The sequence below is a fragment of the Diadema setosum genome, chromosome 5 (assembly GCF_964275005.1).
Source record: "Diadema setosum chromosome 5, eeDiaSeto1, whole genome shotgun sequence".
In the NCBI taxonomy this organism is placed as follows: Eukaryota; Metazoa; Echinodermata; class Echinoidea; order Diadematoida; family Diadematidae; genus Diadema; species Diadema setosum.
In genome coordinates this window covers 32,129,515-32,156,353 of record NC_092689.1, presented here as the reverse complement: position 1 = coordinate 32,156,353, position 26,839 = coordinate 32,129,515, and the positions used below count along the sequence as shown (strand labels likewise).

The following is a 26,839-nucleotide window of genomic DNA, read 5'->3' as shown; positions in this document are numbered from 1 at the left end:
AACATAAAGCAGAAAGAGTGACGATTAGTGTGAGGTTAGCCACATCCAAACTACAAAATTGTTACACAACATCAACTACCCTAATTTTAACTACTTGCTACTTGTTAATTACCTCCACCAAGGAAAGAAGTTATGATTTTGTCGCTGATGGTTTGTCTTTTCGCAAAAAAAAAAAAACCTCAAAAATTGTGAACGGATTTGGATGAAACTTATAGGAAAAGTCAATAATGACTGACACAAGGAACAGATAGTGAAATTTTGGGTGTGATCCAGTATAATTTTTATGAATTTTTGAACAATTTTTTTTTCATATTTTGGCAAATAGGGTCAATGAACTTGAGAGTTCAAACTGTGCGTATTTCAGGTTTGCATAAATGCGTACTAAAGCATGGGCTCTGCTTGAGGAGTCGCACAGCAGGAAGCTGATGAGGTAAACGCTTCTTTTAGCTCCTTTTTTTAAACTGCCACTGGGAAATTGGGTGATTTTCAGCATGTGTGTATGGGTGGAAATAAGCTGCTTGGCGGCGGTGAGTGCTCTCTGAGTGCTTGTCTAGTATTGCATTAAAGTTAATCAATAGCCCAGCAGCCCCTCATAAAAAAACAAAGGCATTCCCTGATCACCAGCAATGAAGATGTGACATAGGAAGGGTGCTCACAAACACAAAAGAAAAGAAAGGTACGGACATATCCGAGCCACATCATCCATAGCTAAGCCGATGCACATTCAATTCCCTTGGGTGCATGAAGTTTTGTCCATCTATCCCATCTGCACTGTCCTCTAAATATGAAACAGCTACTTGTCTTCGATGGGCAGCTTGACTCTTGACCTTTCGTCGCTGACCTTTTGTTTTAGGCAATTGACATTCGCCAGCAGTGCAGACCACCCAACATGTCAAGGAAAATTCCATTCATTCTTTCTGCACAATTCTTTTCAGAACCCTACACAAAATACTCTATCCTATTTCCTCTGTCTTGCTCAACTTTGGCTCTTTCTTTCCGTCTTACTCTTTCACTTCGTATTGATATTGCTTGGTACTAATTCTATCAAAAGAACACCACTTTTCCTCAAACCTGGCACTCAGGTATAGAAACTTTCACTTTCAGGAATATGTTGCATTACATTTTAGTAATCTCTGTACATATCAGGGACCAACAGCAATGAGACATGATGACTGCAAAGACAACACCTTGAATGAATGAAATAGTATTGGAACAGTGTTAAAAAAGGGCAGCTCTGCTTGCCTGCTCCCATCGCACCCCCTTCCCTGCTTGCCTGCTCCCACCGCAACCCCTTCCCCTTTTAACCCAATCCACACAGAAATTGAAAACACAAAGTTCAGAGAAAAACTCTACATCTCCACTCAGATGGCAGCAAGCCATGCTTTTAACCCATTGAGGACAGGCTGATTTTTGCTGCATCACGCATTTCCCATAGACACCTGCCTGAGTATACTCGGGACTCATCCTCAATGGGCTAAGGAAAGTTAAACACATTCAAAATGTAATGCAAGCAATGTTATACCTTTTTTGGCCGGAGATTCCTTGGTCACGGCCCCGGAGTCTGAGTCTTGCACCACCTCAATGGACTCCTCTTCTGTAACATTTTTGGTTACTCTCTCCTAAGTATAAAAAAAACAACAACTAACAGTTTGTCTCACAAACTGACATAAAAGTTACAGTTTGCTGCAATGATTGAAATATATCCTGTTGTGTATTTGCAGGAAATTGGTCGAACTTGCTTTTGCTTTCAGTGAGATTTGGCACTGAAAACACTTAAAACATGAAAAAAAAAAAAGTCAGCCAGTCGATAACCGGATAATAGCAATCCAGATAATCAATGGTCAGATAGTTGAGGTCCTCATGTACACGCATACATACATACATACACATACACACAAATAACTTATGTACAGATAGATATGTAGCTCGATAGATAAGTATATTTCCCACATTAGCCACAGACATACAAGTGGGCTGGAAGCAAAATGACACAAAACTTTTCACCTGGTCAGTTTCTGAACAAAAACAGTTCTGACCTTCTTCACCTGCTTTCACACTGCTCAAATGGTCTCCTGTTTTGTAACTTATGTTTACACTGACTATTAAAAAAAAAATAATGCAAGCTTGCATAAATGTCCAAGATTACATAATCAAACCTGTCCTGAACCAATTATTCTTAACTTTTCTCATTTTAATTTCTTCCACAGCAGACCTGACTTGAAAATTCTACCTGACACTTGAAAACTTGACTATAGGGTCCTAAAGACATTCAGACACTGCACAATGTGGAATAGAATGAACTGAGATGTACCGTTATTAAGTAAAATGAGAGTGACATATATGTTCCTTAAAATTTTCTCTATCTGCCCATTGCTTTTTCATTCATGTTCATTACTTCATCTATTTTTCTAGGTACAGTGGGATGCCACTTTCACAGAGTAACATTATACCTGTGTGCTCAGACCTGTCCTAGACGACACTTTGTTTGAATACTTTCACTTCAATGCTGAGAACAAGTGTATTGTAACTCTACACTTTTGGCACAAAGAAATGGCATCTGTAATGACCTCTTGCTGTTGCTGCTCCTTTTCATCGTTTGACCCGTTCACCTTCTCCTTCCCTCCTACCTCCATCCGTGTCTCCCCTGCAGCATCATCCACAACATCTTCCTCCTCCTTCTCCTCCTCCTCTACCTCCTTCTCCTTCTCCTTCTCCTTCTCCTCCTCCCCTTTCTCCTCCATCTCCTCCTCCACCTGCCGGTCATTGAACTCCGGAGGACTGACGAAGAACGGCGCCTCGAGGACGCGGGCAGCGAGGGGGCGCTTCATGGGGCTGTAGCTCAGCATGGCCTCCAGGAGTTCGGCCAGAGAGGGTGGCAGATCCACTCCGGTCAGCTCCGGAGTGCCGTCCTGCTCCATCGTAAACTTGGTGCTCGGGTAGAGGGCCTGCCCAGGTGGCAAAAATGACAATGTGTTTGAGAAAAATTTCACAGGCAATCAAAGGCACTGGGATTATTTGTACACACACTGACCCCATTTCCCAACAGCATCAGTGAAGGGACACGAAACATGCATATTATGATTGATTGTGTGGGAAATTTCTAACCACTCCTCAAAGAAAAAACAGCAGACGAAAACACTGTAATGGAAAAGGTTTGCATCACAAGATATACCATCTGCAGAGAGTTCAGTTCAGTTCAGGGGACCTGCTTCAGCCAATGGCTGTTCTTCAACTCGTCCATACCAAATAAAATACATACATCAATTATACATTATGAAGATGTATAAACAAAGCCAAGAATGCTATACATTACTACAATACACACACACAAAAAAAAAATCCCCAAACACTGATTTACCCTCCCCATCCCTCCCCCCCCCCCCCTTAATCAGATCCATTCATGTACTGAATATACACATAATTTATTCATCAACTATATTTCATAAATTTAAAAAAAAAAAGAAAAAAAAGAAAAAAAAAAGAGGAAGAGTGACCCTCTTTGGAACTTCAGTAAAATTTCCCAATCAGGCCCACCGAAGAAACACTTCTGGTTCTTGAAACCACATGTTCTGCAACATATATTTAATAATAACATAACTTCTACAATACGTAACTACCAATAAGGCAAGAAACCCCTCAGTAACCTCCCATTCTTACTGCACATCTATGTTTACTTTGATTTAGGTCAACAGCACTGTCCTCCTCGGAAGAAAGACATATCCAAAAAGCAAAGTTTAAGAGAGAAACAGAATATCATAATGTGTCCATATCTGACTGTGCCCGCTGCTTCGCATACAAAACACCAAATCCTTTTTTTTTTTTTTTTTGATAGAAACTAAATATTAAGCAATTAGACAGGGTGCTCAGACGCAAAACTTTTATACTAATAAAGTATTGCTATACCAAAACGGTATAGCTATGTGATGAAATTATACATCTGAATGTTGACTAACGAAACGATATATAACACAATAACATCTAACCAAACAATGGTCAGAGCATTGTTTCGAACTAGAACTTGATAACGAATCAGCATTCCATCATGTTCATGTGTGTCTGAACGCATGGCGACCATAGAATGGTATAACTGGGTGTGGCTAAATGTGAGCACGCACAAAAGATAATCCTATACCCCTCCACTTGCGGCGATGTCATGACCATAACAACATACACAGTGAAAAACTGTGCATCTGTACAACCTTTTCCAGAACAGTCAAGATTAGCGTGTGAATGGTCTGTTGGCTATACAATGATTCTTTATACATCGTTTCTTAATCAAGTTTTGGTATAAACTGGTTTGCGTCTGAACAGGGGGAGACAGACAGACAGACAGACAGTGTGAGTGTTCTCTGACAGGCTCCTTCAGTTATATTTACGAGGCTTGGGGTGCCAGGAGACTTACCCAGAGAAGCAACAACCCGGTCACAAAGATGTCTGACTGGCACGTGGCTTGGAGACCGCAGTTGACCTCTGGTGCTGTAAACCTGATGCCCGATTCTGATGTATAGCCCTTCAGGGCAGTCTGAGTCTGACGTGTAAAGTCATGATGCCAGCAAAGTTAAGCAGCACAAAAACCCCATGCATACAGGTGCACACAGAAACACACTTTGATGACTCTGTCTTTATAGACCAGTATTAAACTAGCATTAATTTTAATTTTTCCATGCCTTTGAAACCAAGTCAAGTACTAAATTAATGTTCTAAACAGCACTCTGTAAATGATGCCCCTGTCACCAGACATACCAAACACTGGAGACTTTTAATAAACATTTACAGAAATTTATATAGTCATCTTCAGATTCATCAATGTGAATGTTGGCAAGCAAAATACTGAATCAGCCATTTTCAGGCACAATGACAATGTGATACTGGAAAAAGAGTTGCATTTTGTATTAAAGCCTGTCTCAGGTCTTCTAAGCATTTTAGGTGGTGGCTACAAGCCCTCTTACAGCAACTTTCTGTCCATATCTTTATGTCTGACTCAAACAAACAAACATTGCTCTTACATATATAACACATAATGTATGTAATATGTGATGGTGTGCTTTCATCAAATCCCTTTCTCTGTTTGTTTCATTTGGTTTTGGTTTTTTTTTTTCCAATTTAGCAACAAGACAAATCAAATAATCAACATGCACACACAACTACAAAAATGAGAACAGCCATATACAGTGACTAGATAATCCAGATTCAAAGCGTTACTCAAGTACTTGATACAGAAGATGGGGAAATTATATTTGCATGAATCCCCATGACAGGGCTGACAGTATCAACACATCAAATTCAGAAAGAATCCAAAATGCTTCTCGGGAGAAACTTGTGTGTTACGTGCATCTCAACAGGCCATAATAATTTCAAAATCAGGGAGGCATGTATAGTCCATCAGGTACAGATCAGCAATCAAGGAAACAAGCCTTTTGCAGAACTGGAATGAATTGGCAGCTCTGCTACAAACAAGGGACCAGAGCTGGACAATTTATGGACAGTGTGACGTATACTCACTGTTGTCCTGGTGAAGTCGAACTCGGCCAGCTTGGCAGAGACGTGAGCCTTCTCACCATCAGCCGCCTCACTCATACTGAGGAGGATGTTCCTGGGATGCACTCCACCATGGACCAGGCCCAGGCGGTGTAGGCCATCCAGGGCCTCCAACACATCCCTGCAGAAGGAACAGAAAGGACCACAAAATGGAACAATCTATTTTCTTATCCACTTGTGACATCCGATCCAAACCCTTGAAACACACTGCAGTGTATGATAATTCGTGATAATCTAAAATGCTTTTGTTTTGTGTGATTTTCCTCCAGGTATCATGTTTTATGATTTGGCGATGATTTTTGGTTCAACATTCCTCCATTCCTCCAGATTTTCCTCCAGGTATCATGTTTTATGATTTGGCGATGATTTTTGGTTCAACATGATTTGTGAGGACCGATGACAACTTTGCATTAATTCTTCCTTGAGTATTAAAGTCTTTCTCGGAACTTGCCTGTGGGACAGCATACAATCTTTAGCTATATCACCTCTGATCACCATGCAGGCGCTACCTTTCCAACAGTACTTGAAATGACAATTCTAGTATTATGAAATGTGATGATTAACTCGTTGAGAAGGAGCTGATTTTGCTAGAACATGCATTTCCCATAGACACCTGTCCAAGTATACTCGTGACTAGTCTACAACGGGTTAAACCGTATCAGGGCAATTACCCGCTAGAGGACAATTATCCCCCGGCCAAATACTGGTTAGTGATAAAGTTAGAGTAAATATTAGGGTTAGGGATAGGTTTAGGGTTAGAGTTTGGGTTAGGGCTAAGATTAAGTTCAGGATTAGGATTAGGGTTAGGGTCAGGGGAAGGGGAAGAGGTAATTGTCCAGGGGGTAATTGCCCTAGAACTGGTTAAACTTGTTAATGATTTCAAGTGTTAATGATATGATACTCCAAAATTCCATAGTAAAACTTTCACACCTGCACACACTGACAATCTGCGATATCCCATGAATGCTCCCTGCACGCAGTGCACATTCGAAGTTCCCCACTTCCATGTACGGCAGCTGAAGATAGAGCTGGTTAGCATCTGGCTGTGTGTAGACAGCGTCGACTCTCATAAAGTTTGGCACGTCGATGGCAGAGAAGGCCACAATTTTGTCCAGCGTGTCCTTCTCCGGAAGGTGAATGATCTGCACAAAATATCATTGACAATCTCGAGGTCAAGTCACCTTGTCCATGGATATTCCAAGGGGTGTGTCGCCATTGCAAAAATCTACTGCTGCGATGTTTAACTTTCAAGTCTCCTGCATCTTTTGACACCATAATTTAGCATTATTGATGATTTTTGGAAAACGCAACTTTACGTTTTTGTAGATTACATCACAGGCAATGTGTGTGTCAATTTTCGGTGTGATCACGCAGTCGACAGCCAGGATCTGAAGGAGGGCCTGGGAGGCCCCCCTCCAGCTCTATCATCTATCTGAATAACTCGGCCTAGTTAGGGTTAAGGAACGGCTCATTCTGAACTACAATTGAAAATCAACCTGCGCCTAGAGGAACATGTTCTTCAATGATCTACTTACAGGGATTGTATATAGTTTTGGTTGAGATATCCAAAAACAAAGTAAAACAAAATGGTCCTACAATAAAAGGTGGGACCTTTTATTAGGACCTCTTTGTTGTTGGATAACTCAACCATTTCAAAACCACTTTGTATCAAATAAACTTTTAACTTCTCTTATAATTGTATGCTCTTTAATATTTCATATAAGTGGTTTCTAATCATCCTGTAATAAGTTAAAACCCGACTCCCCATCTCAGCCAAACTATATCACCCCTTTAACTTGAGAAACAAGTTTATATTTTTCATACTCTTTCCATTTTTCTTGCTTCCATGGGGGTTAGGGGCACTGAATAATGCTTGATTGAAAGTGCTGGAAACAATGATACTTAGTATCAAGAGAAAATTCCTTTTTTGACAAGGACTGCTTGAATCTGAAGGTGTCTGGCAATTCACAAACCTTAACCCTAAAAAGACTGGGGGGGGGGCCTAAAAGGCCCCCCCCCTCGACATTTCGCGCGATTACTCTGCAACGCGCAATGCTCTCGCCGTGATGCTCTATGACTTTTTTTCTTTTGAGTTTCCCGCACATTTTGACACCAAATTTGTGACGCCCAGGAGTACGGTTCTGAAGTTACATAACTTTTTGTACATGCACGTGAGGCCGAAAATGGCTCAAAAATGTGATTTTGTGTATAAAGTCAATACAAATTGAGTTTTTTCACATGGCTCATATAAATATGCTTATTTTTACTCTCAATGGCTAAAATTAATTTGTTTTAGCAGTATTATGCTTCAAAAAGTGTCTGCCACAAATTTTGTTAAAAAAAACAACAAAAACAAAAGGTCGAAAAAACAAAGAAATACATAAGAAATTCATAAAACAATAAAATAGATAAGAAATTAATTTTGATACCGAATTTTTTTTCAAGTACATTTGCTAAGAATGCCACTAAGAATATTTAGACCAAAAATGAGCACTTTTGGAGCTTTATTTACTGATTTAGATCAAAGAGTCTGATTTCTCGCATAAATTAGCATAATTAATCAAAATAAAATAAAAGAAGACTATTTTGTAAAATTTGAATATACGATCTTGTAGATTACATCGCACACTACCATTGTGCAAATTTTCGCGGCGATCGCGCGATCCACGGCCGAGATCTTAAGGGGGGGCCCTTTAGGCCCCCCCCCCCCCCCCCAGTCTTTCGAGCTACCAAAATAGCCCAGTCTTTTTAGGGTTAAGAGTATGACCAGTCTCAGAACCATATGAATGAGAGCAAAGTGAATTTTCAGAGAATTGGGGTTCAATAGTCAGATATGCTTTCAAGGATGAAGGCTTATGCACTGTCATTGACTCAATCTGGTAAAATGACATTTGAGTCATTCCCAATGTCCACTTTTATTTCTCTTGCAGCTTACCTTCATCTCCCATCAACGATTACAAAATGCATTTTGAGACGATTCAATTCTATGATCAGAGAAAGTTTCAGTTCTTGTCACCTACCCAAAGATAACCTATAAGGTTTTGCACACACCTTCAAGAAAGCAACTGGCGCTCCATTCACAGCGGCGAGTTTGACCGTGGTCTTGTCACAGTTGGGCACAGGGGTCAGGTTGAAGTGCTTGAGGTCACGACCTTCTCTGACAAGACCATTTGTCTCCTACGTTTATCATTACGGGGGAAAAACATAAGTACAAATCATATATACAAGTGTACATGATCCCTGTGTCAAGTTGTTTTTATTGCTATTGACATAAACCCGTTGAGGACGGGATGATTTGGCTACAACATGCATTTCCCATAGACACTTGGCCAAGTATACTCGGGGTCTTTTCAACAGGTTAATCTGAATAGAGATACACAGCACCTGCTGCCATAAGTTAAGAACCATCACTGCCTATCAGGCACATGCTGATATCTAGTGGATATGACACCTGTCTACGTAATCACGAGGTCTTAGGTTTGAGTCCTACCCGAGTGCATAGGTCCAAGATATTTTATCGCGACCACTACTCAAACACTAAATAATCTGTGTTTACTTACGTCGATAAGGGTCATTTGTAAATAACTTGCAATAGGCCTATATGTACATGTGACTAAACCAGCTTTACATAACATGATATTTCATCTCCAAGTGACAGCATCTACTGTATGTCTAGGACTCCCTATCATGCACCAACTTGCTATTTCATAAAAATGTGGGGGCAGACATTACTCATGTGGGTAAGTAACTACAGCACAAAACAAAACAAAACAAATACAGAAAACTAAGGTAACTCTGAAAAAGCAAACAGGTATTATGAAGTGTACAAGCATTTAATCAATTATTCATACTTTGCACAGCAGAACATTATGAATTACATCAGCTGCGTTGGTGGTCCTCCCATCTAGTTGGTCTGTCACATTACAAGCCAATTTGACTGCTCCTCTTTGTGACAGGTACAGTGACAAAGATGAATCATATGCAGTAGCTACTGCAGCCAATCATTATCTATACCCTAGTTCCCTACGTCTCACACCAGTCATCAAAATTTCCCGACTTGAAATCTATTGCATATCATCAGAGTACATCCATACTTTTCTGTACCAGAAATACAATATCATGAGAAATGCTTTTCTTGAATGGATGGTATTTAACTCACCAAGAATTTTGAAATGCCCACTCCAGGATAAAGGAAGGGTAGTTCAGGAAAATGGTCTGTTGTAAGCTCCGCCATCTCCCTCTACATGATAAACAAATTTTATCATCACAAGGAGTGATAATAATAATGATAATAATGACAAATAACACTTCAATAGTACTTAATGCTGGTGTTTCTAAGCGCATTAATAAGGAAAAGGTGTTTAATTAAGATACAGCATATAGTTACTAATAATATACATAATATATCAAGAATAAAAAAGAAAAATATGACCGTGATGGCTGTTATGGTCCAACGCAATAAAAAAAGACCAAATTTTCACACATGGTCATTAACAACATGTATAATGTGGGTATGGAAAGCCAACTGTGCAATATGTTCACTAAATCAAGCCTTATTTGGAAAAGTGCATCAAAAAAATACACAATCGACTTTAGCTATTACAAATAACTAGTGAAAGAGGGGAAAAATCAATGACTTTTGGCTTTTGGCTCTAGCTAATTATGCATGTTCACAGTCAATGGTCATAGCGACCATTCTACTTTTTGTTAATTTCTTTTCTTTTTACAGTAATTTTACATGTTGCCCAATTGTTCATCAAAGCTACATACTACATTCCTCTCTGTACTCATGAATTACTCACCAACAATTTATTTTCCTCTTGGTAAGAAGTCCACAGTTTGTCCTGGATGGCTTGAATTTCTTTATTCAGCTCCTCTAGAGACCTTCCTTCATAGCATTCTGGGTCCTTTGAGAGAGGAACAAAAATAACACATAGATACAAAGTAACACAGATCAATGAACAGACAAATAGACAGACACACAGACAAACAGACAGACAGATAGATACATGGAGAGACGAACAGATAGATAAACAGAAAGTTAGATGGACAGATCAATAGATAGATTACTAGATAGATAGATAGATAGATAGATAGACAGTCACACAGACAGATAGGCAGACAGATACCATTGGTAGATAAATAAACATACATAAACACACACCCAGATTGACAACAGGCAGATAAAGACGGATAGATATTTCAATAAATAGAGACATATAGATCTAGAGACGGACACATTGATAGACAGATGAATAGATGAAGATGGATTAACCCAAAATATGTATCTATTGTAACATATTTAATGTAATAATCTAGATTTCAAGAACAGTGTGTGAAAGTGTTTGCAGAAGACATACCTAGTAAAGTCTTCTGCCACATTGGGGAAATTGACCACAAACTGCTTCCTACTCACCACTCACCCATACAATTACTGGCTTGTAAGTGTGAATGTTTCAGATATTTGCTACAGTCAGATAATGTGGTGAATCTGCCATAAAAAAAAAAGTTTTCTATCAAAACGTTGTCAGGGCAATCTAATTTGAATCTTGACACTACATGTAGAACCCTCTATTACACCCTCATAAGTTCAGATAGAAGGTTATGTCTCTAGGTCTGAAATAAATACTGAGAAACCATAACACTCTGGTAGTCTTCCAGGAAATCAACATGGCAGCAAACCACTGACCTCCTCAATGTCGTGCCGATCGGCCAGTTTGTGCCGGAGTTGCGACCGCAGCGCCTTGATCTCCTTCTTGATGGCCTGCAGTCCGGACACGTCCGGCCGGCTGTTCAGCCAGGGGTTAAGCTGCTCCGCCGTGGCTGCGAATTGGGTGCACAGCTCCATGAGGCTGTCCAGGGTATCTTTCTCGGCCTTCAGTCCCCTGACCAGTGCCTGGACCACCGCGGACACCACCTCCACCTCTCGTACGTCCTGCTCCTGATCACAGCAGAGAAGACAGACAAACAGCATGATGGAGAAAGTAAAAAGTTTAGCATCTTTGTTATAAATTTTAAAGTAACTTCATCATCAGATAGAGCAAAATATAACCTTTATATAATCTTGAATGCACCAAGCTGGGCTACCTTGCTTTCAAATGAGTCAATTTAAAGACTATGGTCAACAGACCTTCCTTCTCTATCCTACGATAGTGCAACCACAATGGATGACAAAATCAAACAAAAATTGAAAGCCTCACATAATATGTGATAGTGCAAATTCATCAAATATTAAATTTCGCAAAAGGAAAACACTTCATCTGAAATGGACATTCCACACAGAGTGTGCTGGCACAAACAGATCTTTGGCTGACAAAAGGCATGATACACATCTATCAATATCATGCAGTGCATGCAGTAATTTGTTTAATGAAATACACTTCATTCCATCTGAGTTTTTCTCTCAGTCTGTTTTTTTCCAGCAATACCGATACTGCTTGCTGAAATCTACACAACATCATGAAATGTGCCACATTTAAATACAGCTACTACAGATAAACTGTGTGCAAGTGATGTGGCAAGGTAGGAATACTATACATATACAAAAAGAAATGCTTCTTTTAGATGCTGAAAACAAAACAAAACAAAACAAGGAACAAATTTAATTGGTCCAGTCAGCATTACCTACAACTTCCAATGATTGACAACTGTCCATGAATTCACTACATGAAACCATCTGGTAATAAAGAGACTGTGATCAAACCTGCTTGACTTGTCCTATGGCACCATTTTCAAGGTAAAGGCTGGACACATAGCCATGACAAGTCATCGTTATCTCAGTTTCCATGGCGATGAGAAAGTCTGCACGCAGCTGATCAATGTCTACCAATGACGGGGCAGGGCCATCACCAAACTGAAAATACTGAGGTGCAATCACAGAAAACACTTATAAACAGAGCATAAATATCTAAAGGGTCTCTTCAATGCAAGTCTTAATATCTGCTATGTTGTATCATTTATAGGAAATCTATAAATAGTATCTATTCTCGTAAAAATAACTAGAAATGTCGCTTTGGCGACTGGTATGCCTCCGCCATAATGCATGATTTTCCCAGTAGGTCTAGATAGTACATGTGGACAATGTGTGATTACATTTTCACAAAATTGGCAAAATATTGAAATGACAAGTTTGTCACAAATGTGTTGAATGTTCACCTTCCTTGACCTAGGTTTAATTGGATGAATAGGAGAGCATGTATCTAGGGATTTAAGGACTTTAACTTGACTTTGACCCATTCATACATTTAGGCATTGAGTAATTTTCAAGGTACAGGTGTGGAGAAAAAAAAAACTTTCCAGAGAATTTCTATTAGGTTACACATGCATACACCAAGTGTAAAAAAAATAATAACCCTGCTGGCATTGCATAAATATGAGGGAAATAGTACAATTTTGAAGTGTTGCACTTGACCTTTGACCCCTGACCTTTGACCCCATGAACCCTACATTCTCTAGATAATCACTTCCAGTCAGTACATGTATATACTATGTTCCATGAAGATACCTTGAACAATTTTCCAAGGCACGGAGAAAAAAAAGAAGTTTTGATATTTTTACTTGACCTTTTGACCTTTGACCTTTGACTTCATGACCCAAACTTTCACCAGAGAATCTTAATTGGGTAATACATGTATACACTAAGTTTCAAGAAAATATCTTCAGGCATTCAATAGATATGGCGAAAATAGTGAAATTTCATGTATTTGACCCTGACCTTTTGACCTTTGACCTTTGACCTCATGACGCAAACTTTCACCAGAGAATCTTAATTGGGTAATACATGTATACACTAAGTTTCAAGAAAATATCTTCAGGCATTCAATAGATATGGTGGAAAAAGTGAAATTTTATGTATTTGACCTTGACCTTTTACCTTTGACCTTGAGCATGTGCACCCAAAAGTTGATAGGCACAACTTCACCCCCTAATACACAAACATGCCAAGTTTCATTAGGATACCTCAACAGGTTTTGATAGTTACCTTGTCCACAAAATTCATTACGGATGGACGGAAGGACGGACGGACGGACGGACAACCCGAAAACATAATGCCTCCTGCACCACTTCGTGGCGGAGGCATAAAAATGAATTTCTGCATTTTCATAGACTGAGGAAATTAATCAGAATGTGTCTTAAGACATCATTGGGGATAGCTCTGTGAATTAAGTATGCTCCTCTCTAGTGTGTTTTCTCTATTGATTCTGTTCTCTTTAATTGTACAATATTTGGAGGGGTAAAACATCATCTCACACAGTAGTTACTCTTGAAAACTAAACTGCATGTTCTTTTCATGGCAAAAAAAAAAAAACACAATAACAACAACAATCCTACTACTTGTATCATTTATACAATCATGGCACTTTCATTTTTGCAGTTCATGCAAAAACGTCACTAAGATGGGACTTTGGAAAAAGAATCTATGCCTCCCGTTGACTTGACATCTACACGGGAAATCTAACTATCATTTCCTCCTTTTTGTCGGGTAGAATCCTTATCATGCTTTCAGTATACCTCATCACATCTTGAAGCCATTTTTAGACAGCAAGACATATTATAAGCAACCATGTCAAATAATCGAAACCACAAGTATGCACTCATTTGGTTGATTTGTAATAACACAATTAAATTAAAAGAGAAACTATTTAGGTCATTCTCCTTATTTGCTATCCCTGTACCTCATGCATGCTAGAGAGCAGCTCACACCATTTTCCTCTCAGCTCATCGGTTGCCTCTCTCAGCGGCTCCACCAGGCCCTGCTTCTCAGCCTGTTGGTGGTGGAAGAAAAACATGGTTTCTTAAAGGCATAATGTACCATTTGCAGATGAAACAAAAACCCAGCATTGGTGCTTCAAAATAATTCTAAAATGTGAGTTAGGGATAGAAACAACCAATGTAAAAATTTGAACCAATATAATCGATGTTAAATATTGTTAAATATACAAAATGTGAACAATAGTTAAAATTAAAAAGTTTCCAGACTAAACTGTCTACAGCAGTGCCGTATGTAAAGAGAGTCTGGCCAACTAGGTTTTTGGCTTAAGAGTTTTGAAACCTGTGATTGGTCAAAAGTGGTCCCATGATCTTTGCGGAGCCATGTCATTACCAAAGTGGGCTTATACGCAGTGCCCATTGTTCACTACCCCTTATTTGGTAGGTTTTCATTATTACGTCTGAGCGTACAAGTAACCCTGTAATGCGTAATACGCTGGGCAACGACATGGCGTCCAATTTATGAGTTGGCCAGACTCTCTTTATATTCTGCTATAACACACATTTCCCGTAGACACCTGCCGAGGTCTAGTCTTCAACACTCAGGTCTAGTCTTCAACAGGATAAAAAAAAAGCTGCATTTTAAAAGACTGGCTGTCAGATTTGACTTCAGAATGAAAGAACAACTAAACACCTAGCACATATTTAATCTGCAGTCTATCTACTATACCACTCAGCCTCGGAAAATCCATTGATGTCTGGAAAAAGACATCATTTATCATGAGACAGTCATATGGATCAGTGAAAGTAAATACCTTGCTAGGGCAAATTATTCAATGCTATTTCAAATGAACCAAAGTACCCACTGCCTGTCCAAAGATGTTCTTCATAAAAAATCCCTACAATGAGTAGCCCTCTCACAGCACTATAATTATTATCATATTATCATCATACACCAACTCAACATGAACTGCGATCAGACGATGGCAAAAGGGGCGGGTCAAATGAAGTGCACCTACCAGCCACGACCGGTACTGCTCGTAGCACCCCAGGTCCCCCAGTGACTCCTCCTCTTGTTGCAGGACCTTGCTGGGATCTAGGTAGGAGCTGTACTCTGTCTGCAGTTTGCTCACCATTGCCTGGCAATGGGTGAATGTATACACCAACATGTCAATGCCTTTGATGCCTTGGCTTATAGGACATCATATGATTGGGGGGGGGGGGGGCACTCAATCCAAATATGGATTGCACAACATCATCCATTATATAAGAATTACTGTAAAACGAGGAATGTTCGCGTGCATTTTAAAGATAATAAAAAGTTTTGGTAGCTCAAAAGTTTCCCTGAATTTCCTTGTCTTAGTTTGTGTTTCAGGTTCAAGTACCTTTCATATAACTAACACTGTGAGACTTACTCGCCCCAAAGTGCTCTCTTGTCTTAGTAATCATGCAATTAACTGCGACCAGCAGCCCCATACGCATAGCGTAATCGGGCTTCGCATTGTAGCATTCAGGATCATGACAGATTTAGTATCGCGGGTACATGTCAAGTTAAAATCCCAAAATTTCTTCAATTTGAAGACTTACCAATTTCTTCAATTTGAAGGCCTACCAATTAAGTTGAAGTATTGAAAACAGGCTTAGGGCAACGTTTGGTTCTGCCAATAGTCCCTTTCTGTTCGAATTGATGACTGAATGTGACTCGGTCGAGAGGACCTTGGGAGAACTACGTACACCGAATACTACAGCCAGTGCATGAGAACACATCACATGCATGCACACAGATTTCAAATCCATGAACGGATAAGATGTTTGTGTGCGCATGCGCTGGCTGTAGTATTCAGTGTATGTAGCTCTCCCAAGGTCCTCTCGACCGAGTCACATTCAGTCATCAATTCGAACAGAAAGGGACTACTGGCAGAACCAAACGTTGTCCAAAGCCTGTTTTCAATACTTCAACTTAGTTGGTAAGTCTTCAAATTGAAGAAATTTTTGGATTTTAAATTGACTGTTACCCGCGATACTAATTCTTTCATGATCCTGAATGCTACAATGCAAAGCCCCATTACGCTATGCGTATGGGGCTGCTGGTCGCTGTTAGCTATGCGTATGGGGCTGCACGGTGCTGGTCGCGGTCAGTGGTTTCGTACAATACACATACATTGTACTATAATTTTCGCCGCGGTACCACGACGGCTCTGGTACGAAACCATTATTGCATGATTACTAAGACATGAGAGCACTTTGGGGCGAGTAATTCTCACAGACAACGTACTTTAACCTGAAACACAAACCAAGACAAGGAAATTCAGGGAAACTTTTGAGGTACCAAAACTTATTATCTTTAATTTCGCGAATTTCGCGAGCGCCAAGATTCGCAAATTAAAATGCATGCGAAAGTTCTTGTCTACACTGTACGCATTGAATGCCAGTGGCAGTTCACAATAATTTCATGCCGCAAAAAAGGCCGTCGCCGCCAATTCCCGAAAAATTCATGCCGCGAATATATGTTTTACAGTATATTAAACTCTTACATAAGATATCATATTCAGTGAAAATCATGTTCAGATATACCGTATTTGTTACAATACTACTATACTATATATTATCATTTGGTAGGATATTTGCCTTTACTACAGCCATGTAAGATAGATCGACAAGACTTAAGATTTTTATTTTAAAGAAATATATGTTTCTTCACAACTAGCATACCATACTAAAGAGCATGGTGTGTCTACTACCTTCTTCTTTGCTGATTCCACATTTTATTTTTTAAGGCTGTCAGTTATTTATGGTTCAGAGGCACCTTCAAGAAATAATCAATGCTAATTTTTTTTTCAAATATTCAACAAAAAAAAGCAAAAAAAAAAAAAAACTAGAAATGTCGCTACGGCGACTGGTGTATGCCTCCGCCATAATACATGGTTCTCCTAATAGGTCTATAGTACAATGTCTTGACAATGTGTGATGACAGTTTCACACAATTGGCAAAATATCAAAATGACAGGTTTGCCACAAATGTGCTGAATGTTCACTTTCCTAGAACTAGGTTCAATTGGATGAATGATTAAAACGTCAGAGTGCAGGTATTTGGGGGAACTGATGATTTTCACTTGACTTTTGACCCTTTTACACGTTTATGCATTGAGTAATTTTCAAGGTATTGAGAAAAAGTATAATTTCAGTATGAAATGGTAAAATAGTATTATCGAAACTTGGCCTTTGACCTTTAACCCCACAGTTCCAAAGAGAATCACTGTTAGGTAGAACATGCATAAATATGTAAGTTTCATGACAATACCTTGAGTTATTTTTGAGATATGGAGGAAAAAGTGCAATTTAGCACTTTCACTTGACCTTTGACCTTTTGACCTTTGACCTTTTGGCAAGAAACTTCCCACAGAATATATATTGGGTTATACATGCATACATCAAGTTTTAAAAAAATCCTTCAGGCATTGCATAAATATAAGGAAAGTAGTTATATTTTGAGGAGTTGACCTTGACCTTTGACCCCTGACCTTTGACCCATGACCCCAAACTTCCCTAGATAATCACTGCCCATCGGTACAAGCATTTATACTAAGTTCCATGAAGATACCTTGAACCATTTGCAAGATATGGAGAAAAACATGAAATTTCAATTTTTTTTTCACAAAATAACCTGTGACCTTTGACCTTTGACCCTGTGAATCTAAAATCCACACAAAGTATCATCCCCCATGGATATACCCTCATACCAAGTTTGATGCAAAACCACCACACGGTTCTTGAGATATAGACAAAAACAAAACGGGACGGACGGACGTACAGACGTACGGACGTACGGACGTACGGACGTACGGACGGACGGACGACCCGAAAACATAATGCCTCCGGCCACTTCGTTGGCGGAGGCATAAAAAAGAGAGAACACTATAGTCAGTGAGCTTGGAACAACTGGTCCCCAAACTAACTTTTTCCTTGCCTATATGCACATGGATGATTGACCACCACTGACTTAATGTGGGCACTTACCTGGATATCTCTGATCCTCTTGTCTATGGGTAGCTTCTTCACATCTTCCAGGAAGGAATTCAACGCCTTCACTGCAGCATGTCTCGCTTCATTGCGCTTCAACAGTGCTGCAGATAGCTCCTCCTTTATATCAAACACACAAACACAGCCACATAATGAAAGAAGGTTGGTCAGGTACGCAAGTAGATGTCACAATGCCAGATACATATACAGGCTAATGATACATTTAACTTGTCAAGGAGCAAAGGTGGGTTTGCTAACACTGCTACACACACTAAAACGATTAACCCATTGAGGATGGGCCGAGTTTGCTATAAGATGCATTTCCCACAGACACCTGCCCTAGTATACTAGGGACTAGTCTTCAATGGGTTAAGTGACCCACTGTCATTGCTAAAAACAAAAAGAAAAACAAGGAAAAGTAGAAATTATGCGGTGCGTAATATATGTCCCCGCCGGAAGAAGCATTTTGTAGCAAAATGTACACTATAGGTCAAAAATCAAGGTCAAAGGTCAAAATTCTGTGTAGAAGTTTTGAAGCCCTCACCGAGTGCCATCACATCAAGCAAACGGAATCGAAATCGGGTTAGAAATGGCGAAGGAGTAGCATTTTGTAGCAAAATGCACAGTATAGGTCAAAGGTCAAGGTCAAAGGTCACAACTGAAATTCTGTGCAGAAGTTTCAAAGCTCCCATGTAGTGCTATCATATAAAGCAAACAGAATCAAAATTGGCTCATAAATGACAGAGAAGTAGCAAATTGAAGATTTTGATCACACACGGACGCACACACGGACAGACACACAGACACACGGACGCACGGACACACACACGTACGGAGCCCGTTTCATAGTCCCCTGCTCGAACTTGTTCGGCGGGTACAATAAGAGTGTTGGCCTTGCAGACTTCCTTCCCTCAACATTTTTATGTGCTGAAGACAGCTTAGGTGAAAATCTTTTTAAACAAGCACTTTCAGCATTCATCAGAAGACAGCAGTTGCTCTCAGTACAGCACATATACATCAGCACAAACTGTTAACTGGTTAGGAGTTGGTTTGTTGTCCCCGCCGAACGAGTTCGAGCAGGGGACTATGAAACGGGCTCCGTACGTGTGTCCGTCCGTGTGTCCGTGTGTGCGTCCGTGTGTGATCAAAATCTTCAATTTGCTACTTCTCTGTCATTTATGAGCCAATTTTGATTGTTTGCTTTATATGATAGCACTATGTGGGAGCTTTGAAACTTCTACACAGAATTTCAGTTGTGACCTTTGACTTTGACCTTTGACCTATATTGTACATTTTGCTACAAAATGTTACTCCTTCGCCATTTCTAACCCGATTTCGATTCCGTTTGCTTTATGTGATGGCACTAGTTGAGGGCTTCAAAACTTCTACACAGAATTTTGACCTTTGACTTCTTTGACCTTTGACCTTGATTTTTTGACCTGTATTGTACATTTTGCTACAAAATGCTACTCCTTCGCCATTTCTAACCCGATTTCAATTCCGTTTGCTTTATGTGATGGCACTAGGTGAGGGCTTCAAAACTGCTACACAGAATTTTGACCTTTGACTTCTTTGACCTTTGACCTTGATTTTTGACCTATATTGTACATTGGCTACAAAATGCTACTCCTTCACCATTTCTAACCCGATTTTGATTCTGTTTGCTTTATGTGATGGCAATAGGTAAGGGCTTCAAAACTTTTTCACAGAATTTTGACCTTTGACTTCTTTGACCTTTGACCTTGATTTTTGACCTGTATTGTACATTTTGCTACAAAATGCTACTCCTTTGCCATTTCTAACCCGATTTCGATTCCGTTTGCTTTATGTGATGGCACTAGGTGAGGGCTTCAAAACTTCTACACAGAATTTTGACCTTTGACTTCTTTGACCTTTGACCTTGATTTTTGACCTATATTGTACAATGGCTACAAAATGCTACTCCTTCGCCATTTCTAACCCGATTTCGATTCCGTTTGCTTTATGTGATGGCAGCAGGTGAGGGCTTCAAAACATCTACACAGAATTTTGACCTTTGATTTCTTTGACCTTTGACCTTGATTTGTGACCTGTATTGTACATTTTGCTACAAAATGCTACTTCCGGCGGGGACATATATTACGCACCGCGTAAATTCTACTTTTCCTTGTTTTTTATCACATGCTTTTGTGTATATTTATGCTTTTGCTGATGTTTACACTTTTGCTTACAGCTATGATCATTTCATTAATTTGTATCTGTAACTGTGTCAATGTCTGGTTATGTTTATGATCATGCGTATGCTTATGTTTACATTTACATTTATGTTTATGTTTATGCTTACTTTTAAGATAATGTTTTTGTTTAAATAAATATACAATAATTGAAATGAAATGAAAACACATGGAAACCCCGCTATAAAAGGTCACCAGGACCACCAATTTTACCTCATCATAACTGTTACTTAATTGTAACTTTAATTTGCTAAAACAGAGACCAGCTAAACACAGAAATAGAAAATTGGGACTGACATATTCAAAGAAATTAAGTTGTTAAAAATTTAAATTAAAAGCGATTCTTTGCTGTAAATCGGCTCATTATAATAAGGTCTCCCTGATCTTTCCAGCTGGAGTTCCATCTGTTCATCACCTGAGAGTCAAGGTTCTGGAGGACCTGCTGGGCACTCTCCAGCTCCTGCAACCTGTCCCCAACCGGGGCCGAGTCTGGGATGAGACTGATGACATCCCGCTGGCCCTTGACTGGGCTGCCCGCCATGGAGGTCATGGCCAGATCTATGGCGGTCAGTATGGTGTCCTCGTGGTCTGGATCCGTGCTGAAGCCGTTCCTGGTCAGCCCAGTGGGATACAATTGTAAATTAGAAAGGAAGTAAATGAACATTGTTTCGGAGTGTCTATTGGCACATGCTCTCCATAGTCCCTGACACAGAAAGGGTCGAAATGCTTGAAACATCAAATGTCACTGTATTTAATATCATTTCCTGCATACTACACAGTTTTTTATGAGATGCACTCACAATACCACACTGACATTCACCACATTTCATGAAAAATTTCTCTTGATCGAGGGGGAATAAGAATAATTGCATAGACACTGAAATTGCTGAATATGCTTGACCTTTGACCCCCGAACTTGCCTGTATTTGTTTCTTTTACCTTTTTAATAGATGCACCCACCTGGCTTCCTTCACTCTGCGGAGGCTGTGGGCAAGCGGTGCCAATCTCCCCTCCAGGGCCTGGTTTAGCTCTTGCGACATCAAGTCTGCCTCGCGCTGCGCTTTGGTCTGCCACGCAACGAGTACAACACAAGAATCAAAACAACAATAGGATATTGAAGCAAAAAAAAAAACATCTGAGGAGATAAATCATTGAAAGAGTACACTAAATCAATCTGGATGCACACAAGCATGTATTTAAAAATAACTCATGTATAAATATCATTGTGTGCTTCTTGAATACTCTAAATACTCAATCTCATGTAGACTTCTAAATACAAGTAGCATCTCGACAAGTCAGATGTTATTCAGTCTCTGCTCTCAGTGACACCAACTTTCCTATTTTGAGGCCATTCTGCCAAATCCCCCACTCTCCCGACTCTCGACTCACTGATTTTGTTCCATTGCATGGCTCTGATATCACAATAAACAAACCCTTTCTGTGTGCATTCTGTTACTCATTTCACTGTAAACAACTTCAACCAATCGGTTTCATGTACGACTGACTGTGACTGTACTACTCATTTGCCTTTCACAGAAAAATGGTTGCCATTTCTGTATCAAATTCAAGAATCTGTGTGGACCACATCTGTTGACATCTGAGGTGTTGCATAAAACAAATAATGTATGGTCTTTACTCATGCACTGGAACAAGACTTCGCACTTGTTGAAAGATGAGGCGCACTATTTAATTTGGCTTTGCTCATTGAATAGGGCACCCAAGTCTTAACCTCCTGTGAGATCTTGAACTATCGCACTCGTCACCATTCACTATTTGTATATTATAGGTATAAAAAGGATACTGTAATCTCATCAGGACACCAGGGTATCAGCTGCGCAGTCCTGACGAATGACTGCAGGGACAAAAATAAATCTGAGAATTGTAATGTACAAGATTTTCATCACATTTACCAGCTGTACATGGCTTAATAGATTGATGTCTTGCCTTGGTTTGCCTATAGTGAGATGACAGGGCAAAGTTGTCTTCACCAGTGGAAAAATATATGTCCTTGAAAACCACCCTGAAGAAGAGATTTCAGATTTCCAAGAAACACAAGTATAGAAGAAACGTGAGATAATTTCATGACTAAACCACAGAATACTTTTCAGAAATTTTTTTTTTTTTCCAGAAGTTTTTTTTTCCTCTTTCTCTCTCTCTCCCATTTGTGACACTAACCTTTGCATCGAGAAGCTGTTCTTGGAGAACTATCTTCTCATTCCGCAACTGCTCCACGATGTCTTCAAGATTCTTGATCTTTCTTATCTGGTTGGTGTTTGTGTGCTGCAGCCTGTTTTCATGGTAATCTGTTCAGATTTGAAGATGACAGGGAACTTGTGTGCTTAGGAGGCAATGTATACATGTTCGTATGTGACCATGCATCACGAAACCAACAAAAAGTCACATGCTAGCCCCTGATTTCACCTGTTTTGGGTCCACCCTGTGAGGATCAAGACAGGTGAAATGGGTCCACCAAATCGATGTTTACTGTTTCATATTAACTGAAAGAGCAATCCTTTGTCTACATAATTCTTAAATTTGTGATCAAAAAATAGATTTTAGAGTCCCTGAATTGCTTCTAATATTGGTAAAAGCATCACATTTTGCTTAATACAAGTAAGTGTCCAGGCCTGCCAACATTCAAACTCGGGGAGGTTCTAAATAGCAAGCAGGGAGATCCTAGTGATAGTGTTTGGCCTAGTGTTTTACATCCACCTCAATTGATACAAATAACCTCAAATCAGGAAACCTTTGATATATATTGTCACAAGTTTTCAGGGAGCCTTTAGCATAACCAGGGAGGCTCTGGGCATCACATCTGGGTGTCGCATGCAGTGCACAGATATAAAACATCACCTGGTGCAGAGCTTGACTCAAAGATCTATTCATAAAGCCTGTGTCTCCCATAAGACTCTGTATGGAAACATCCACACACACACACACACACACACATACAGAGAAACTAGTTCAGTAGCTGAGTTCACAACTAGCATAAGTCACAATAGCTTGCAAAATCTACTGAGCTGCATTTAATAATCACCATCCAGTCTAACCTTTCAACACCAAATATTCATTTTCCTTTTCCTACCATACCTCCCCCTTAAAAAAAAAAAAAAAAAAAATTAAATTCTGTGTATTATAGTCACTAGTCAATGTACCCGTGGAGTGCCAGAAATCCTCTATGGGTCTACGGAGGTCAAATAACTGTTTGCGCTACTCCTTGGTCCGATCTTGGCCAAACTTGCTCATCTTGTTATTTATATTTGGTTTTTGAATAAAATTGAATTTAATTTAATTGGATTAAACTACAGATATTAAATAAAAATCACTTATGATGACCCATGATGATGAACTTGCTTGAAGCATAAGTAGGCGTACACCTGGGAATCCCCATATAAGTAGGCCCAGTGCCGTATATTAAGAGAGTCTGGCCAACTTGGTTTTTGGCTTATGTGTTTTGAAGCCTGTGATTGGTCAAAAGCTGGTCCCGTGATCTACAGGCGCCATGTCGTTACTGAAGTTCGCTCATACGCAATGCCCATTGTTAACTACCCCTTATTTGGCTTGGTTATTTTGTTACGTCTGAGCGTACACGCTAACCCTGTAACGCGTAATACGCGCGGTAACGACATGGCGTCCAAATTAGCAGTTGGCCAGACTCTCTTTATATACGGCACTGAGTAGGCCTACATAGCACCCTCTATCGGGTGTCTGATTATATTTTTGGGGGAATCCCCATATAAGTAGGCCTACATAGCACCCTCTATCGGGTGTCTGATTGCAGCTGACGAAAATTAGAAGTTATTTGACTTTTGACCCCAGTGACCTTGACCTTTTCAAAAATGAACTCCTCAAGGGCAATTTCGCGGTCAACCTGCATCCACCCACTAAGTTTGATGGAGATCGGACCAAGGACCTGGGAGGAGTAGAGGTACAAACAGACAGACAGACAGACAAATGTTGCTCAAATTATAGTATGATTATGAAATTCTACATACCGAAGGGTGTTTGATGATATTTATCACACTATAGATACATTATGAGCTGGACATAACCATCAAATTAACAAACAACAGAATGTTCGCCATTCATTCAAACAGACATTACCAGCGTGACTACATTTTACCAGACTACGTCCCTACCCTTCAGCAATGGTCCATGCAATCTTGCGACAATCTGCACACTGGACTCACTATTGGTGTCTCCGGCAGCCTGGTTGTCCTTCACTTTCCTCTGGTTCCGTCCCCTTGGATCTCCTCCGCCCTTGTTTTCCCTGCCGGTCCATCTCCCTCCTCCTCCTCCACCAACACCACCTCCGCCAGCTGCTCCCCCGCCTCCTGCATCCCTCCCCTCCACCGCACCCTCCGCCCGGCTTCGGTACTCGGGGGCAAACTGCTTGTTCAGGGTCTCCGCCACGTCGCAGTCACTTGATACGAGCTGGACGGGTAAGGATCCGTCATCCAGGACGGACACGCCCCTAGCGATGACCACTTTCAGCTTCTGGCTCACGCCCCCATCGTCATCTAAAGTGCTGAGGTACTGATAAGCCTGTGGAGAAACAGAGAAACAGGTTACCCTCCTTGGGTACAGGTGGACTGCCATTAACTCTGTCAGCCTCACTTTTTACAAGATGTTGTAAGATGTTAATGGCATTTCAAAATGTTGGTCTTACAAGGACTAACCTGTACAATAAATATGATAAAAGTCATCATCTTGACGGTAGGCCATCCCTTCGGAGGCAAAAGGCAGTTAAGACACTGAAACTGTACCCCATAGAATCCATAATTACCACATTTCTTGGCCTGTGAAGTAATTGCATACATTCTTTCATGTAATGAATACTCTACTGACAATCATCTTTTATTTAAATTTGTCAAGAGTTTTTACCAGTTTATTCTCTCTTCTGTTAACTTACTGAATAATCAGTTTTGACAAAAGAAGATCCTATCGAGTAAGCGAGAGAAAGGGAGAAAGAGAATGAGAGAAAGGAGAGAGAGAGTGCATTAAAAATGAGGATGAAGACATGGTGTTGTTGTTTAGTCTCCTCCAACCTGTTTTGCTGCAGGAGAGGAGGCAACCGTAAGCTGTGGGGCGACCCCAAGGATCCTGATCTTCTTTGCTATAGGACTGATGCTTGATAACTCTGGTGACAGCATCACCATCTCATTTACATCAACCTCAGCAGAGTTCCCGTAGTCAATGTACAACACCTGAGCCTGTAAAAAGTAAAGCCAGATTTAAGACAACATAATGGTAATCATTCACACTTCTGGTCAAGCATAAACAAGAGATGGAACTGCACAAAAAAAAATCTGTGTCTGGGAGTCTAAGACATAATATGCACTTACTCAAGTTCAAAGATCCTATTAAACATACACAAAAGTCTTGTCTCTAAAGCTTGAAACCCCATTCCAGCATTGTCTTTTACTCTGTGTAAAGACCTGGGGGGGGGGGGTGTTTCATCAACGTTTGTCAGCGCTGACAATTTCAGCAAAATCCTTGGTTTTGATTGGATGAGATGCTCTGGTCACTGACTGTTACTATGGTGATTATCAGCGCTGACAAACGTTGATGAAACACCCCCCAGAACTGGCAATGACAACTGAGTCCAGTCTGTTTTTCTCAGACCATCCAAGGGAGATAGTATAAAAGGTGATTTAAGGTATTGTGCTACAAGAAGTTAAATGTGTAGCTATTTGTCAACACAGCAGAATATACATGTATCTCAATTCGAATAGAATGACCTAGTAATCATGCACAGTACTGTGGGTGAAACAGCACTCGGTTTCAACAAATGCAAAAAAGAGTAAAATTATTTTGCAAAACATGAGTGCTTGTAAGAGGGTTGAGATAAAGAGCACTACTGAATGATAAAAGGCCCCCCTAGCCTGCTGGAGTACATCCCTACATCCATCTTTTTACTCAAGAAATGTGAGAGGTGTTTGATACTGCCCTATCACATTATCAAATGTCACATCTTACCTTTCCACCATTGTGATTCAAAACTGAACAGCGATACCAGGCTCCGTCCTCGGCAAAAATGGCACCATACATCTGTGAGCCATTGTAGAAAACACATACAGAGAAAATCACATGGATTTCATCCCTTGAGTAAAGGGCTAGAAAATAATGTCCAAGAAATTTCTATACAACTAGTCTCTGTTTAGATCACATACTATTTCTTCAAAATTGTGTCGTTCAAGCCAAATAATGTATTACCAAGTACACATTACACTGCAACACAATGAGAAATGTTCTGTGCATGATAACACACAAAATAGCAGAGTTAATATCTGAGTTATGATGAGCATTCTCTACATGACACTTTCATCTTTACATTTTCTCACCATAAAACTATTGAA

The 26,839-nt window shown here is 40.0% G+C and overlaps 1 protein-coding gene across 1 annotated transcript in view; it reads right to left on the bottom strand.

Annotated features, from left to right (window-relative positions):
• LOC140228846 (serine/threonine-protein kinase 31-like) overlaps window positions 1–26,839 on the bottom strand; it is a 45,369-nt gene that overhangs the window by 2,546 nt on the left and 15,984 nt on the right. The window contains exons 7-25 of the mRNA XM_072309118.1: window positions 26,460–26,531; window positions 25,529–25,693; window positions 24,620–25,025; window positions 22,656–22,783; window positions 21,441–21,547; window positions 20,896–21,091; window positions 18,265–18,387; window positions 15,267–15,386; window positions 14,214–14,303; window positions 12,242–12,400; window positions 11,228–11,479; window positions 10,341–10,445; window positions 9,698–9,778; window positions 8,590–8,715; window positions 6,469–6,680; window positions 5,503–5,659; window positions 4,403–4,528; window positions 2,568–2,945; window positions 1,523–1,619 (exon numbers count right to left, since the gene is read on the bottom strand). Of these exons, the coding sequence (XP_072165219.1) occupies window positions 1,523–1,619; window positions 2,568–2,945; window positions 4,403–4,528; window positions 5,503–5,659; window positions 6,469–6,680; window positions 8,590–8,715; window positions 9,698–9,778; window positions 10,341–10,445; window positions 11,228–11,479; window positions 12,242–12,400; window positions 14,214–14,303; window positions 15,267–15,386; window positions 18,265–18,387; window positions 20,896–21,091; window positions 21,441–21,547; window positions 22,656–22,783; window positions 24,620–25,025; window positions 25,529–25,693; window positions 26,460–26,531 (3,100 nt within the window). The remainder of the gene's footprint in view (window positions 1–1,522; window positions 1,620–2,567; window positions 2,946–4,402; window positions 4,529–5,502; window positions 5,660–6,468; window positions 6,681–8,589; window positions 8,716–9,697; window positions 9,779–10,340; window positions 10,446–11,227; window positions 11,480–12,241; window positions 12,401–14,213; window positions 14,304–15,266; window positions 15,387–18,264; window positions 18,388–20,895; window positions 21,092–21,440; window positions 21,548–22,655; window positions 22,784–24,619; window positions 25,026–25,528; window positions 25,694–26,459; window positions 26,532–26,839) is intronic.